At 43.1% G+C, this 18,159-nt stretch overlaps 1 protein-coding gene across 1 annotated transcript in view; it reads left to right on the top strand.

Annotated features, from left to right (window-relative positions):
- The first annotated feature begins 5,895 nt into the window (after window positions 1-5,895).
- The window catches only part of EIF2AK1 (eukaryotic translation initiation factor 2 alpha kinase 1), a 61,790-nt gene continuing 49,526 nt past the window's right edge, over window positions 5,896-18,159 (top strand). Inside the window, exons 1-2 of the mRNA XM_015426218.1 lie at window positions 5,896-6,018; window positions 14,142-14,300. Coding sequence (XP_015281704.1) covers window positions 5,937-6,018; window positions 14,142-14,300 — 241 coding nt within the window. The 5' untranslated portion in view covers window positions 5,896-5,936. The remainder of the gene's footprint in view (window positions 6,019-14,141; window positions 14,301-18,159) is intronic.

Raw genomic sequence — 18,159 nt, 5'->3', positions numbered from 1 at the left:
GCCAACCATGCGCCTGGTTGGGGGGGGGAGGAGGGGGCGTGGCAGGGACCCGGCGGAACTGCGGGCCGCGCCGGGCGGCTCTAGGGGCCGTCGGTAAAGGTCGAGGGGAGCGGGGAGGCGCGAGGGGCTCTGCCCTAACGGGTCGTCGATAAATTACTAAGAAAGGTCGGAAATTAGAAACTCGCGCGGGAAAGGCAGGCTAAAAGAGGAGCTTTGGTTGTTGTTTTTTTTCAGATCTGTCTGGTTCCCCCCTCCCCCCGGAGTCTGTCTCTCTCCCTCCATTTTATCTTCACGGCAGTCCTAGGATTGCCATTTGCCAGCCTCCGGGTAGGGCCCTGTTCTCCAGTTGACAGGTATCAGATCCCCTTGAGAAAATGGCTGCTTTGGAAGGGGGACCCTATGGGATTCTACTCTGCTGAGGTCCCTTCCAGTGTTCCCTCTAAGCTGAGTTACTGTGAGCCAGCTCACGGTTTTTTAGCCTCCGGCTCACACCTTTTTGTCTCAGCTCGGGAAGGAGGGCTCCAGAGCAAACTAATTCATGCAGCAGCCAAATCGCTGGCTCACAACTTTAATGCCGGTAGCTCACAAAGTAGAATTTTTGCTTGGAAGACTCCACAGCTTAGAGGGGGCGTTGGTCCTTTCCCTAGCCAAACCCCGCCCTCCCCAGGCTCCACCTGCAAAATCTCCCAAGTATTTCCCAACCTGGAGCTGGAAAACTTCTTACTATGGCCCCCTGACCCTGATATCTCTTTGGGGTTTTTTGATAAATGGGGTCTAATCCACAAAAATTTGTGCTGGAATAAATCTCTGTTAGTCTCTAAAGTACTGCAAGGCTCGATTCCTTCTTACTCTACTGAGCTTTGCTTTGATTGTTTGCCTACTCTTCTGCGATAAGATATGCCTGAAGCAGCTCTCAGAAAGAAAAACAATGTATAGTAGAATTAAAAAGGCGCAGGATAAAGCTGCCTCATCAAACTAGAGAGAGCAGATTCATTCGGAAATTAAAAGGCTATCACTTCACAAACAAACCCAGCAAGGGCCATCCCAAGATGCAACACTATGAACAAAAAAAGCCTGGATGAACGAAAAAGAGTGTGACCGCCCTCACCTAAATCTTAAAAAGATTGTGGGATGGGTGAATACCTGTACAAATAACGCAGACCACAAGTGCTCAAAAAGTCATGCAAAAAAAGTAAATTTATATAACAAGAATAACAGAGGACCACATGTATCAGTAAAACCAAATTACATCATATAATGTACAGGTCCATGACTAATACAAGTCCATAAATGGTACATAGACAAAAGACGAAGACTCCGGATTTTGATCTTCATTTCGATAGCTCTTCTTCAAGAAGTTCACACTACATGAAGTATTCATAATGTACAGAAGACTTTAAAATGATATATGTGGAAGGAAAAATCCTTAGCACAGCACTCACAGTGTATAAAAGCCCTATGGTTTTCCCTCGTATGGCCATGGCCCCGCCCCCAGCGTGCCTGCCGTCGTCACGTCACTTCCAGGTGATGTGCATGCGGCGCACGCGTGCGAAGCTCGCGCACGCCAGCCGGGAACCCCCCGCTCTGGCAGAAGATCGACTTGGCAACCTAGCGCGGGCTAAAGCTAGCAAACTGTTTCTAGACGAAGCTGGGAACAGTCCGGCTCCCACGGCTGCCTGGAAAGGCAGACAACACACACTCCCACCTGCACATCGTTATAGTTAAGCGTTTCGGTGCAAAGCATAGACAGGAATGCGAAAGCAATTTACACAGAGTCTGACTGAGCATCCCAACCCCCATGGCAGCATAGCTGACACCATGGGAGTCATCTGAGACTCAACGGTACGTTCTTCTTCAAAATGACTGTTGAAAGCAACAAATTTGAACCAGACCAATATAAAAGCATCAAATAATTTAGATTACAGATATGATAGCGATGACAGGTTGGGGGGTAATAACAGGGAGCTTGTGCATTTCTTTAGTGTGTATATTTTAGAGAAACAATATTGAAACGGTCTGTTTCAGTGGCGGGCTTACATTTTTGGGACCCTGAAGCCCCTTCTCAACGAGCAACAATAGGGCAACATCCAACAAGGCCATATGAAACAGGTATTATGCTAAGGTCAATATTAAGTACTTCAGCCCATTGGCTTATGCTTTTGTCATTAAAATAGCCTTATTTTACTAACAAACACCTTAAAAACTCCATCAATTTTGTTGAAAGTTTCACTTATTAAAAAAAAAAAGTTGCTTCAGAGCCCTGCTAGGATTAGGGGCCCTGAACCTTAAACTTCATTAGTTTCATACAGCCCCTGGTCTGTTTACTGTGCTAATGCTGTTCTAATCTTAGTCGTTATATAAAATTCAGGTGGGTGGCCGTGTTGGTCTGAAGCAGCAGAACGACGTTTGAGTCCCGTGGCACCTTTAAGACCAACAAAGTTTTATTCAAAGAGTAAGCTTTCATGTGCAAAGCACATATGTTCCAACAATTATTATATGTTCTACAGTTCTAATTTAATTATTATATGGTGCTGGGGTGTGATTATGGCTAGCATTTCTTACTTGTTATTTTAGCTCGCATGTTCCCATCTGTATTAGATAGTTAAGAGTTGTCAGTCATTCCCCCCTCCCATTTTTGTATATGTGTGCTCTTTTAAGATTCCAGGTGGACTGTGCAGTGGTAAAGAAAAAGGTAAAAATGAAAAACATCTTCTATTATACTAGGAATTTAAATTTGGGGGTTAGGGGTACCTCTGGGGAATGCTCTGGAAACCTTTGGAGACCACTTTTCTCCTTTCAGTGAATGCTTATAGTTGGTGGGCATTGATGAAAAAAAGGAGAGGCCCTGTGGACATCTTGACAGAAAGGTGATAGATTATTTATTTATTTATTATTTTGATTTATATCCTGCCCTTCCCGCAACCAGGTTCATGGTGACAACTATAAAAAATACAATCAGATAATACAATAAAACCAATTTAAAACAATTCAATTCCAGTTCCTACAGCAGGGAGATAAATCGGCCAATGCCGAGCCAAAACGATCTTATGCAGGAATAGGGAGGTCAGCCAGTAGATGCCCGCTGCTTCAACCAAAGGCCTAGCAGAACAGCTCCGTTTTACAGGCCCTGTGAAACTGTAACAGGTCTCACAGGGCCCTGATCTCAATTGGGAGCATGTTCCACCAGGCTGGGGCCAGGATCAAAAAGGCCCTGGCCCTGGTTGAGGCTAGACGGGCATCTTTTGAGCCAGGGACAACCAGCAGATGGCTATCTGCAGAGCACAGGGCTCTCTGGGGCACACAGGGGGAGAGGTGGTCCTGAAGATATGTTGGGTCCCAGGTAGGCTTGCCAAGTCCCCCTGGGGGGCGGGGAAAACCCCGCCCCAGAGGTCCGTTACCCGCCACCGGCGGATCAGGGCCCAGGGGGGAACCCCACCCCCAAAGCACATGACGTGCCCGGTGTCAGCACGTCACCCGGAAGTGACGCAGCCGCGTCGGGCACGCCGGGGGCGGGGTCACGGTCATCTGAGGGGAAACTATGTTTTTCCCACGTGCTACGCGCACACACTCTCCCGGACTGCGGCTGGAGTCCCCCGCTGTACATACAGCGGGGACTTGGCAACCCTAGTCCCAGGGTGTACAAGGCTTTAAAGGTCAAGGGCTGCCAGTCTCCTGGTGGGGCCTGGAGATCTCTTGGACCACCAGACTGAGACCAGTTCCCCTGGAGAATGTGACTGCTTTGGAGGGTGGGTTCTAATGGCATTATACCCTGCTGAGGTCCCTTCCCTCCCCCAAACCCATCATCTCTGGGCTTCACCTCCTAAATGACCATGGATTTCCCAATGCAGAGTTAGCCACTCTAAATGCATCCAACCCATTAATAAATGAAGTGGGTTAAAATCCCATAGGGAGCTGCGGTGGCTCAAGTGGTTAAGACGCTGAACTGCAGGCTGTGGAAGGTTGGTAGTTCAGCAGTTCAAGACCTGAGTGTGCCACATGACGGAGTGAGCTCCCGTCTCTAGTTCCAGCTCCTGCCAACCTAGCAGTTCGAAAGCAAGACATTGCAAGGAGATAAATAGGTACCACTTCAGTGGGAAGGTAACAGCGTTCCGTGTGCCTTGGTGTTTAGTCATGCCGGCCACATGACCACGGAAATGTCTTCGGACAGCGCTGGCTCTTCGGCTTTGAAACGGAGATGAGCATTGCAACCCTAGAATCGGACTTGACTGGCTTTCGAGCAAGGGAACCTTTACATTTACCTTTTTTACAATCCCATAACCTGGGAAAACTAGTTGTTCTATATTCTCATTAGCGAGAATTGTTGTCGTTTCGTGTTTTGTGTGGCCAGCACAATTGCTGTGTATACACTGAGCCTTCCAACAGTAAGAACATAAGAAGAGCCCTGTTCCATCTAGTCTAGCATCCTGTCTCACACAATGGCTAAGCAGTTCCTCTGGAGGGCCATCGACAGGGCATGGAGGCTGAGCCCTTCCCCTGATGTTGTCTTCTGGCTCTGGGATCCAGAAGTTTAGTGCCTCAGTCACCACGGCTAGTTGTCATTGATATACTTATCCTCCATGAAATCGTCTAATCAGTTTTTAAAGTTGTTTATTCCTGTGGCCATCACTACATCATCTGGCAGCGAATTCTACATTTTAATTACTCTCAGTGTAAAGTAGTATTTCCTTTTGTCCATCCTGAACCTACTGCCCATCAGTTTCATTGGATACCCTCCAGTTCTAGTATTTTGGGAAAGGAAGATTTTATCTTCGTCTACTCTCCCCAACCCATGCATACTTTTATAAACCTGTATCATGTCCCCCCTTAGTCATCTCTTTTCTAAACTGAAAAGTCCCAGACTCTTGAGACTTCCCTCATAGAGAACGTGTTCCACCTCCCTATTCACCTTGGTTACCCACCTCTGTACATTTTCCAGCTCCAATGTCCTTTTGGAGATACAGTGACCAAAACTGTACACAGTATTCCAAGTGAGGCTGCACCATAGATCTATAAAGGGGCATTACAGTATCAGGTGTTTTATTCTCAATCCCTTTCCTAATGATCCCCAGCATAGAGTTTGCCTTTTTCACCACTGCAGCACACTGAGTTGACAGCCTAGGGTTGTCAGGTTTCCCCCTTGCCACCCGCAGGGGACAAGGGGGGTGGGGTAGCCAGATACAGTTGAGGAAACTCCTGGGGATTTAGGGATGGAACCTGGAGAGGAAAAGGGACCTCAGTGGGGGACAATGCTTTAGAGTCCACCCTCCAAAGTACCCATTTTCTCCAAGGGAACTGATCTCTGTAGTCTGGAGGTGAGCTCTAATTCGGGGAGGGGGGGGGAGGTCCCCAGGTCCCACCTAGAGGCTGCCACCCCTAGAACTTGACACTTTCATTGAGCTGTCCGCAACGACCACAAAATCTTTCCCCCCTATTTACCCCTCTCTGTAGATGCATATATGATGGGCCATGTTATGTATATCCACTTCTTGCAATAGTAGGGTTCCAAGTCCAGGTTGGGGATTGGGGGAGGGAGCTTGGGGAAATGGAGGGACCTCAGCAGGGGTGCTGCAATGCCACAGAGTCCACCCTCCAAAGCAACTATTTTATCCAAGGGAAGCTGCTCTCTGAAGCCTGGAGAACTAACTGTGATCCCGGAAGATTTCCAAGCCCCACCGGGAGGTTGGCAACCTGGCCTGGAACCACCCGTTCTTTGTTTTTTTAAAGATCCCCCTTTCTTCTTTTCGGGGTCTGGGATTTTATTCCGGGAGGATGTGAGGTTGAGTTGCCTCCTCTAACGAGGGGCGGGGGCGAAGCGCCGCTGGGCCTCCACTCCGAGGCAGGCTCGGGCCTAGTCGCGCCTCGCCCGGCCCGCCCCTTTTCCTTTCAGCCGCGCCAGTTGGAGGCCTCGGCGGCGCGGAGAAGGAAGAGCAGCCATCATGGAGCAGCAGGGCAGGCTGCCTCCTTCGGCCCCAGCCATCGAGTTCCCCGAGGACGAGGGAACGGAGCCGCAATATGATGGTGGGTTTGGGGTGCTGTTATGAGAGTGGGGGCAGAAAAGCGCGGGAACGATTAATTCCCCCTCCCTTTTTTTGTTTGCGTCTGTGGTGAATAATGGGGGGGGGGGGGGGCAGGGGGTGGGGGGGCGCGCGGGGGGGGGGGGAGGATCGTGAGAGGCATGCACGCAGAGGCCAATCCCATAATAACCTTGTTTAGGAGCAAATCCTGTTGGTTGCCAATGTTTTGGGGTTTTTAATAAGTGTGGCAGAATTGCAGCTGGGGAGACAGGATGGGTTTTGAATCCTTGCTCTGCCCTGGGTGAATTTGGGAGGCTTCACATGCTGGTTGTTGGACGGGTGACTTGGAGGAGAGGGACCAGGATCCTGTAAGTCAGCAAGACTCGATTTAAATCATGGTTTTCTACAGTCACTCTTGCTGGCCTTCCTATTAACAACCCAGATGAAGGTTTCATGTCAGTATAACAACTTTTCAGGTTAATCTTAGCCCTGTCAGGAAATTAATGATTTACCACTTGAAAGAGGTAATTATGAAATTATTGCAAGGTGAACTATCTCTGGTTTAATAGGTTAATCATTCATATCTGGACAACTTTCCTGCTGTGTTTTATTGGAGGGAGAAGAAGAATGGTTAACAGTAAACTATTTAAAGTGTTTAATTTGACTAAAACAATTTCATTATCTAGCACAAGTATTCTTGTTTTTGCTTAAACACCCATGCGTATAGCCTCACAAAGACCTCAAGATTTCTGGAGTATTTTGCTCAGAAAAGCCTCACTTTAATTTGGACAGCTTTCCCTTCCCTCCTCACACTTAGGTTTTAACATCTCCTCCTTATACAGACCTATTCCGTCTGAAAACAATGTTATATTTATTGACTTTTTTGAAATGTGGCACTTAAGAGATAAGGGGTTGATTCTGTGTGTGTAGATTTGCAGAGGGCCAAAGGGCTGAGGTCTCTGTATGTTTATTTTATAACGTTTGTGCTTTGAAGAAAAGGCATGTTATCTCCGCAGACACAAATTCACAGTTTTGAGAACTGCAAAAGACAAGCTTCTGTGATAGAAGCTACAAAATTAAAACTAAATCATCTTTTATAATGAATAACCTTTGGACTATAATGTATCTTAAATAGAAAACTATAATTGGAATTAGAAGATAACACTGTCCTAGAACAAAGTTAGAGTCCTAGATGCCTTGGAGAAAGGTGCGGCTAGAAACCTTTCTTCCAGCCCTTGTAGTTTTTTGCATGTAAAGAGGCTTTTGCAGAGAAGCATCCTCATATCCCAGTTTCCAGCTGCAGGCTTAATTGTTACCAGCTCAGGAAATGCTTTGCTGTTTGATTGCTTGTGTAAACTGGCCCCTGCAGTCAAGGAGTCACCAGACAGCTTGGTCTCCAGCATGCAGAATTGCCAAGGATTATGAAAGTAAAGTAATCTGCCAAATTGTTAGCTGTCCTAATATGCAGGAGGCAGCCGGAATAAACTGGATTTGAATCCCTTTTGTCAGGCGTTCATCGCTGTTTGTTTGGATTAAACAGCGGATGTCTGCCGTAGGTCTTGTGCCGCCGTGTCCCTTTCTTATTTCCAGCCCCCCTTCAGAACGTTGCTCTCACAAACTATTAAGAATTTACAAAGGTAAACTGCTTTTTGATCTGAGCCTTACAAACAGAAGAATTTGTTCGATTGAACCATGCTGTCAGGCTCCAGTTAGGACACTCTCCAGATACACTTTTGGCAGTGAAATGCTTTATTAGAGATATGCTTACTGTAGGTACAAGAACTTTTGTTAGGACTGACAAAAACCTTGGGAACATACAGGTTATAGGCAATGCTCCCTCTAAGCTGTGGAAGTCTTGTGAGTAAACATTCTACTTGGTGAGCTACCGGCATTAAAGTTGTGAGTCAGTGTTTTGTGAACTGCATAAATTAGTTTACTGTGGAGCTGAGTTCCTGAGTTGAGACAGAAAAATCTGTGAGCTAGCTCACACTAACTCAGCTTAGAGAGAACACTGGTTATAGATAAAAGGCCTGAAACCCCCTACATTCATACGTCACACCTACCCTGTAGTATTGCCGTGGCAGCTCAGACAGATATACAGTGCCCTATCTAAACTAGCCAGGCGAAAGCATCTCCAAGGTCGATCTCATGAGAACCAACTCCTGGGGCACAACTTGAGAAACGGTTATGGCTACTACCCCCATGCACTTTCAGAACATACACCCCACTCAGGAATTCCACCCCCCTTTCAAAATGATAAGCGAAGGGAAGGAAAGAGAAACTTAAAAAACCAAAGTTAGCTTGACCTTAGCTTGACGCATACACGCAGTTAGTTCTTCACCTTGAGACAGCTAGGGGGCAGTTTCATCACTTTCCCCCAGTGGTCTGTCTTGTGACTTTTTCTTTCTGTACTAGACAGTTTCATCATCTGCCCTTTTCACTGCACCTGTCCAGATATGTTCTTTATCATGCCAATGTCATTCTGGTTTTAAAACAGTCTTGTTGCACTGATGCAAAACTAGCAAAATCTATAGAACTGGGAAGGCAGTCCCAACATATGTGTCAATAGCACACCAGAACATTTTTCTTGACACCCAAGGCCAGCTTTTTGCCCAAGCGGCCAAGGCCCTGGCTGCAGTGCAGAGGCCAGTGGTGTGGGGAAGGCAACCCTGTCATCTTCACAGATAGATAATAACATTGGGGTACTTGGGCCAACACACATACCCCTAAGAGAGAGACAGCAGTTTGCAGGCGTGTCAGATTTTCTCGTGTGCTTCTCTTCTCCAACAGCGTATGGTAACTTTTTTTTATTTATAAAATGATCCTGCTCTTCAGATAAAATTTTCTCAGGGTAGCTGAGCACCATACCCTTAAACATAAATTAAAAATCAGAATCACTAGGCCCCCACAGTGCCACATATAATGATTTAAAGTTTTAAGTGCGTGTTTCTTTAAATATTTGGTAAGTTGCAGAAGAACAAGAGGGGTGAAAGGGGGATGAGTGAGTGAGGTGATTGGTTGGTGACTGAGGGTGTATTGGCGGAGCTAAGAAGTCTGGGTGGAGAAAGTCAGTGGGTTCAATCAGCAGTTAACAGTCAGTTCGTTGCAGTCAGACAGCAGTCTACAGAGTCTGAGAAGCAGTCTTCTGATTAAAATCCCATATTAGTGCTGTGAAAAACATTTAAGATTCTAAAAGGAAAGTAGAATACTTTAGAGGGCATATTAGCGACTAGAGAGAGTCAAAGCCTAATATTGTCAAAGTATTATAAGTGTGTGAAAGTGAAGCTGACAGAAACCTGAGTTAAGAAGTGAAAGATTAAACTGAGCTAAATAAAATAAAGATTGGACAAAGTACATTCTGAAGAGAAAGGAGGATTTGAGAGTGATATGCTTCTTGTACAAATAAAGTTTTATGAAAACCTAGAGTTATATGCTATTACACAAAGCAGCTGCTACTAAATGCTTAAGGAGAGTTATTCATGTAGTGTTTATTTTGTAAGAATGCTGCAGAAGTTAAAGATCTATCTGGAAAACAAGTACAACATTGTTATATGGTGCACAACACCAATATTATGTATTGGAAGTACAATAATTCTATAGGTCGTTTAAAATGTTTGTATTTTTAGCGTTGGGGTGGGGAGTTCAAGTAAAGTTGAAAGTTTTTAGCCTTACTCATAGAGTTGTGTTCCCTTTGAAAACTTGCTGGGTTTACAAAAGGGGGGGGAAAAACCTAGCCTCTTGCAGCTGAGAGCTGCAAGAGGCTCAGGGAACCCTTTTCTTACCTTTAATAAATAATTTTAAAACTAATTAATTGAAAAAGCTTTTAATTACATATCTACATAGTGTCTATTGATTGTCTGTTTCCAAATCAATTATAGTGTATCGTTAACTTGATTACTTCTACACAAATCAGCACCTTTTTATTTTCTTTTTATATATAAGAATTAATTATTGCACTGATCACTTCATTCATCAATTGAGCTTGTGATTTTTACTATTAAGGAAGAGAAGTTTGATAGGGGAGGGAAGGGAGGTGGGAGATTTGGTAATTTTAATTGTTGATTCACATTTGTATACCACACAACTTAATACAAACAAAGATATTAGAGGGACCTGCTCCTTCTGTTTTGTTCTTTGCTTCTCTTAGGTAGTATTAGTTCCCTTCTTTAGTTATAAGGGTGTTCAAAACAGTACTAAATAGAGTGCCTATTGACACTCTACTTAACTATAGTAATTTTATCAATTGTATTCTACAATATAAATACAAGACTGCTGTATTAGCTCTGTATTAACTTTTCCCTCTCTCTCTCTTTTTTTACTTTTCTTAGCAATAGATCTAGTGTTGTTTTATTGATTGTTATCCTACAAAGTCCATTCACAAACAGAGCACTTGGGGCAAGTAGTCCAATCCTTATCATATTATACTTAAACGTCAGAGTTTGGGAGAGAAATCAACATCAACTGAGAACTGTGACCTTTCTAGATCTAATTCAAAACTCATAAGTGACTCTTAGATATATCTGCTCTTTATCTAACCATATACTTTGAGACAACTTGCAGTAGTGTACTCCTTTTTTACCTATCCAGAACACATAGTACTTCAACATGACTTACACTGGGGTGAAAGTAATATCCACAAACGTCCGAGGTCTAAACAACTTGATTAAATGTAAACATATCCAATCCCACGTTCTGAAGAGCCAAGCTGACATTGTGCTCCTACAGGAAATGCACCTTAGAAAAAACAATGATTTTGTTTTTAAAATGCCCAAATTTCCAACCCAATATCTGGCGCCAGGAAATTCCAAATCCAGAGGGGTGGCGATCTTGATTTCAAAGCATTTAAGATTTTAATTCCCCTGAATCTGGCATTTTACCGCCCTATTTCACTCCTAAATCAAGATTTTAAAATTTTAACAGCAGCCCTTGCCAAAAGAATGAATTCGTTTATATCTAAGTATATCAATCAAGACCAGGTAGGATTTATCCCAGGTAGAGATTTAGCGGATAATACTATTAAAACCGGTGGCTGCGGTGGCTCAAGTGGTTAAGACGCTGAACTGCAGGCTGTGGAAGGTCAGTAGTTCAGCAGTTCAAGACCCGGGTACCGCAAGACGGGGTGAGCTCCTGTCTCTAGTTCCAGCTCCTGCCAACCTAGCAGTTCGAAAGCAAGAAATTGCAAGTAGATAAATAGGTACCACTTCGGTGGGAAGGTAACAGCGTTCCGTGCGCCTTGGGGTTTAGTCATGCCGGCCACATGACCACAGAAACGTCTTCGGACAGCGCTGGCTCTTCGGCTTTGAAACGGAGATGAGCACCGCAACCCTAGAGTCGGATTCGACTGGCTTTCGAGCAAGGGAACCTTTACCTTTACCTTACTATTAAAACCACGACCCTTCTTTGCCATTGTCAAAAAAATAAACTTGATGCAGCCTTTTTATCACTTGACGTGGAGAAGGCATTCGACTCAGTAGAGTTCATGTATCTTTTTTCCATATTAGAAAGAATGGGATTTGGCCAAAGATTTATATCTACTATTAGAATTTTATATGCTTCTCCCAATACCAAACTTAATGGATTATGTACTAAACCTATCTCACTCCTAAGAGTGCCCATTATCCCCCATTTTATTTGCATTATTGATAGAACCGCTATGCTCACAAGAACATAGATTGTCTCTGTTCGCAGATGACATGGTACTATACCTTCTGAAACCCACATTGTCTTTACCCGCTTTACAAGACCTATTAAAACGATTTGGCTCGTTCTCAGGCTTAAAAATTAACTATTCTAAATCACAACTCCTGCCAATTCACCTTACCAGGGAGGAGGAGGAATACATTAAAAAAACTTTCCAATTTCATTGGGTTACCACTGCATTAACTTATCTAGGAATCAAAATCCCAATAGATCAAGCCAAAGTGTTGGAACTCATTCAAGATATGCACTCTGAATTAACCCAAACGATGCACAAATGGAGTAAACTAAATCTCAATTGGATTGAGAAATTCAATTTAATAAAATCTTTTATTTTGCCCAAATTTATTTTTCTGTTTAGAACGAACAAATGCAGTTCTGAAAAGATGGGAATCCTCTTAAAAGAATTTTTATGGGATAAAAAGAAACCCAGAATAAGCTTTTCGGTTTTACGCAGACCTAAAAATCTTGGGGGTTTTGCTTTACCTGACTTAGTGTTGTACTATAGAGCAATACTGTTAGCCACATCCATCAAGATATTATGCACTTCTATAAGACCTTTGTGGGTAAACATAGGTGATGACTTGATTTATCCAAACTCCTTGGATAGTGTGATATGGGCCAATGAGACACTTTCTGTCAATAATATAAACTCCATTGACTTAATTTACCCAGCACTTCAATGCTGGAAGCGACATGCCAGACCTTTATTACCCAAAGTATCGAGATACTACACTTTTCTAAATCAGAAAAAGTTTCAACCTGGATTTGATCTAAATATAAATACAAGATGGAGACTTAAAAATTTATCTCGCTTGACTGATATAGCCACTAAAAAGAGCATTTGAAGCAAAATTGAACAGAAACTCGGTTCTCCTATACCGTGGTTTTTCTACTTACAACTGAGTCATCTACTTAACCAATTAAATATAAATATGGTAATGTCTCAACCTCAAACTGATATGGAAGTACTAATAAGAGACTCCAATTCACAAACTTTTCTTATTTCTAGAATGTATTCTAGAATGTTCTAGAATGTATTACTTAAAGGTTTATGCTCCAAGCATTTACCGTACCAAAGTGCGTGGCAAAATGACACTGTAGAAACTGTTACAGATGAGATATGGGAAAGTCTGTGGAACTCATCTAGCTTTAAGGCCAGGGTAATGTCCATTAGACTGCAGAATCTGAAGTTAATGACAAGGTGGTATGCCACACCGCACAAACTATCCCATATTGCACCAAGCCAATCTCCAATGTGTTGGAAAGAATGTCACCGGACTGGAAATTATGCACATTGCTGGTGGCTATGTGCGAAAATTAAGAAATTTTGGACGGAAGTGCTGTCTATAATCCAAGATGTAACCTCTATATAAATTCCACTAAACCCGGAAGTTTTATTTTTGAATACCTGGCCTAAAGTTCTGAAGTCTAGATTGCACAAAGCCACGGTGGAAGTCATGCTTGATGCTGCAAAAACGGCGATTGCTTCATACTGGAAGGAGAAAACGGCACCCAATATAGAAGTATGGTACAGGAAATTATGGAGTCACTACTTAATGGATGCGGTCACTAATAAATTAAATTACATGTCTCAGAAACCTACAAAAACAAATTTCACGGAAAAATGGTTCCCAGTGCTTGACTACTTATCCCACAAACAAATCATCTCACCTGAATGGTCCCAATACCACAAATGGATATAACAACAATAAAAACTATAGTAAAGATATATGGATATCAAGACTAGCAGAAATTCTCTTTCTTTTATGTCTTCCTTCCTTATCTGTTTAGTTATTTCTTTTCACTTGTCTTCAAATGTTTGATGTTACATAGGATTGGTTAATACACAAAGATACACTGTTGCTTGCTCCAGCAGTAGACACAACTTCTCACCAATTTCCCAAGTTATGTTAGATATACAAACTGAATTTACAAATTTTATATTGTCATCGTTTATGTATTGTGATTTATTCAACTTGATACAACTTTGTAAACAAATTTTTAAATGATGATGATGTAACAATTTATGAAAATTAATAAAAAAATTAAATATAAAAATATAAAAAAGGAAAGGTTAATTAATAGGATTGGAATTAAATTCCTGGTGACAGTGTTACATACCCAGAGAGAGAGAGGGGGAAATAAGAAAATTAAAGACGCACCGTATCTAACCACATGATCAAAATAGAGTAGTCATGACAAGGAGGTTTAAACATTAAAATATCAAATGCAAAACTTTGTAAATAAAACCAAAACAACCACATATATCCTCCCAAACTGTTATAGACCCATACAATATAGTAGCAGGTGTTAAAAACAAGCCAAGTCAAATGCCAGTTAAAAATAATAGGTGTCTGTCACAAGAAAAAGTGTTGGTGGTTCTATAGTTGCTATGCAAACTTTTAATGTTTTGTCTTTCTGTTTCAGAAACTGATTTGCCAACAGAGTTCCGGATGGTGAACGGTTCTAAAAAGTTCCTGAATTTCACTTCCTCTGTCGCCAACCAGCTCCTGCTTGTTTCTGTGCTCGAACATCTTTGCCACGTGTATGGACAAGACCCTACACATTCGAGGCGTTTATTTCAATGTCAGTAAGCATGCAACTTGACTGTGATGTGGGTGAAGGGAGTATGTGTGGTTGCCAGCTCCCACAGTGTAGTCATTCACTTAACACTGGAGAAAAAATGCTGTTTCTCTGCCAGGCCGTTCTTAAAGGTAAACACTCCCAGTTTGGCCTGGCAGAGAAACGGCATTTTTTCTCCAGTGTTAAGTGAATGACTGCTATTCCTTGCATATTCACCAGCTCCCACAGTGTGACAACTGAAGAGTGACTGTGAGCTACATTTATTTGTCCCTATGGCATTGTGGGGATGGGATCCTGCCCCATGCACCTGGCAGGCCTGTTCAACCTCTGATATGCTGGTGTGGGAATGACTCCTTCCAATAGGGCATGTATGTTTAAAATGGAATACATATAAACCCAGATTATGCAGCTGTGGACTGAAAAGTGAATGCTGGATCTTAGGAATTTTGGCATAATCCATGTATAGGACTGGTTCTCCTTTGGAGGGGGCATTTACACTGGCCGTAGCAGTGTAAAATACTTTTTCAGCCCTTCTTCAGTCATTTTGATTCTCTGGCTTGTGCAGTTACATAAAAGTTAACTCCTAAAACAGACCCTTATTACTAAAAGCCTATTTAGCAGCACCTATACTGAAACCAGAAGCACACACTTGGAACACAGAACAACCAACCTTCTAGAAATTAAAGGGAAGAAAAAATGGGGGAGGGGAGACTACTGGGGAAAAAGGCAGGAGAAAGGACTTAAGACACAGCAAGAAGAACCTAAACCAAAAGCCACACACAAATGGGGAGAAAGCAGAGGAAACAAGCACAAGGCCTCACCCCCAACCCCAAAAAAAATGGAAAGAAGAAGAAGAAAAGAATGGCAAAGGGGAGAGAGAGAGCACATTCAAATAAAATAATAGATTTTTGTAAAAACCAAGCAGAATTCCACACACACAAGCCCCCCGAAAGAACCAAAAATGAATAAGTTAACCAAGTTTTAAACTAAAGCCAAGAAGAACCAAAGCAGAAAAAAGGCTCCGGAACCCTTGGCCTCCCCTACCACCAGGCCTGAACAACAACAGAACTCCAGAAGCCAAAAAAACCAACAGGAACTAAAAGTGAACCTAACCAGGCCCAAACAACAAATTACAAAACTCCTCAAAAATAACTGCAAGCCAGAAGCCAAAAACCCAGAAGGAACTAAAGATTAAGCTAAGAAACCAAAGGGAAAAAAGGCCCTGATGAGGCCCTTTGCCTCACCCCCCCAACAACCACCAAATCCACACAACACATTACAAATCTTCTCAAAACCCCCCCAGCAGGAACTAAAAGTTAACCTAAGAATATAAAACCAAGAAAAAAAGGCCTGAGCCCTTTGGCTTCAACCCCCACCCCCAACTTACCACCACCCACCAAGCCCAAAGAACAAACTAACAGTAAAATAATAAAACTTTAAAAAATATTGTTCACACCCGTTGCTGTCTTCTCTAGGCATAAGAACAAACAAACAAACACAACCTTGAAAAATATAAACATTTGAGTTAGCAGAGTCTCTAGGCAGCAGGAGTCAGGCTCAGAGAGCAGCAGCTTAAGCCAAAGCCAGAGCACACTCTCCAAAACCTCTCAGCAGTAAAGTCTAGCTCAGTCAGACCCTGCTTTTATGCCCTTTGCCCATGCTCAGAAGAATTTTTTTTAAAAGTCGTCTGTGATTGGTTAAAGAGCAGTGTTTCCCCTAAACGTTTAAACATTACACCTCTCCACAGCAGCTATTTTATATTACTGAATAGAAGATGAATAAATTTGGCTTTTATCGATATCCTCTTTATTGGTAGCCTAATCAGATTATCTAATTACTGCCCAGTCCCAAATCTTTTCATTTCTGGGCAAGGAAATTGAGAGAGTGGTAGCGGAACAGTTACAGTTTCCTGGATAACATATTGGCCCTGGACCCATTCCAGTCTGGTCACTCTTGCAGATGATCTCTCTAGGCAGCTGGATCGAGGTGGGTCGGCGCTGCTGTTATTGTTAGACTTGACAGCAGTGTTTGACATGGTTGAACATGATCTTTTGGCCCACTGCCTCGCTGATGTGGGAGTTCGTCAGGTGGCCTTGACATGGCTTACCTCATTTCTCCAGGGTTGGGGACAGGAAAGAGGGTGTCTTGTCACCCTTGGGTGTGTGGGGCCCCCAAGGGGCAGTCCTCTCTCCATTGTTATTTAACATCTATATGCCCAGTCCCTGGAGAACATTACACTCTGAGGATCAAAATCTTCTGGTGGTCCCTGGCCCGAGAGACATCTGGCTGTCCTCGACCAGAGCTGGGACCTTTTTGGCCCTGGTGCCGAGCCTGGTGGAACCCTCTGCCTATTGGTATTTGTGCTCTGTGGGACCTAAGACAGTTCCGCAGGGCATGCAAGACAGAGATGTTCTGCTGGGCCTATGGTTGAAGACAACCACTTTTTGAATCTGGCCCTCCTTCGCACCTTCCATCTGCCATTTTTCCTCTCCCTTATGGGGAGTGTGGATGGTACATTGGTTTTAACACCTTCTGTTTGATTAAATTGTACTTTTAATTGTTTCAACTGATTATAACTGATTTATTTTAACTGTAAATTTAATTATAACATTTTTATTGTATGCGTGGAAATGTTGTACACTGTCCTGAGCCATGTTTGGGGGGGTAGTTTATAAATCAAATAAATAGATAATCTTTATTCATCTTAGAAAATACCCCAAAAATACTGATAAGGTATGTTTGGGGTATTTATTCAGCTGGGTTTATACCAAATGCACACCCCTATCGCAAACTATGTATCAGGTCCTTTCACCCAGAGAGCTGGGAGACCTTCTGCAGTAGAATAAATGCCTGATCTTCTTCGTGGTCTCTGTGCATCACACCGTTGGGATATGGTGCGCCTGCGCTGAACCCGATTGGTACACTTGAAAGCAAAAGCAGATTTTCGCACCCACTGCCTGGTCACTTGCAGGGCTCCAGTGCACATGACCAGGGGATGGGCAAGACAATCCCACCACTTTTCTTCTGACGGCCGCACTGTTCAGATCTTCTCCGCTTTGGTCGGTACTTCTCGTCCTTTTTGGACTACTTGGCTTTTTTCCTGTTTGGGACTTTCCTACAAATGAAAAAGAACTTTGTTTGGGCTGAACTCCAGTGAGTATACTCCTTCCCCCTGGCCTATGGCCAAATGGTGGGGTTTCTTTAAGTGGTGTTTGCAGTGTGGCAGTAAAATGGCACCCCCGGATGGACATTCACTTTGCCTTCTGTGCCTTGGGGAAGCTCACCTCGTGGACTCGTGTGCCCACTGCTCTAACTTTTCTAAACATCGTTAAGAAGATATTGAACAGTTTTAAGATTATTAGTAAATAAGTGTGACCGAAGGGGTAACAGTTTCATACATGTGTGCAGCTGGCAGTCCAGAATAATATGGAAGATTGAGTCTGGGGCCATGCTGGAACATTTGCAGAGTCTTTCTTGTGGGGGGGGGGGAATATTGTTAAATCGACCCCACAACATGTTTGAGGGAAAGACATTTAGCCGAGCCAATGTAAAGGCTTTGTGATGGGAAGGAAGGCTGAGATTATGTAAATAATGGGCCATTTGGCCATGTTGGGTAGAGAGGTTAAGGTGAGCCTTGTGAGTAGATATGCGAACATGAAGGACGAAAATTACTTAATTCTAGGTCGAATAGTCTTTGTCTAATAGATTGAAAAACCGAGGTTTCATCCATTTGGAGAAAGTAATCAGTCGAAAACCCTATTTGATGAATTTTTTCTTCTATTTTTGAAAACCAGAGGGGACTGTGTATCATTTTTAAAGTGTAAAATTAAAGAGTTTGGAGAGGCTCTAAAATGAACTTTGA

The sequence above is a fragment of the Gekko japonicus genome, unplaced genomic scaffold, assembly GCF_001447785.1.
Source record: "Gekko japonicus isolate JY-2015 unplaced genomic scaffold, Gekko_japonicus_V1.1 scaffold384, whole genome shotgun sequence".
NCBI lineage: Eukaryota > Metazoa > Chordata > Lepidosauria > Squamata > Gekkonidae > Gekko > Gekko japonicus.
This window is presented reverse-complemented; position numbering and strand designations above follow the sequence as displayed.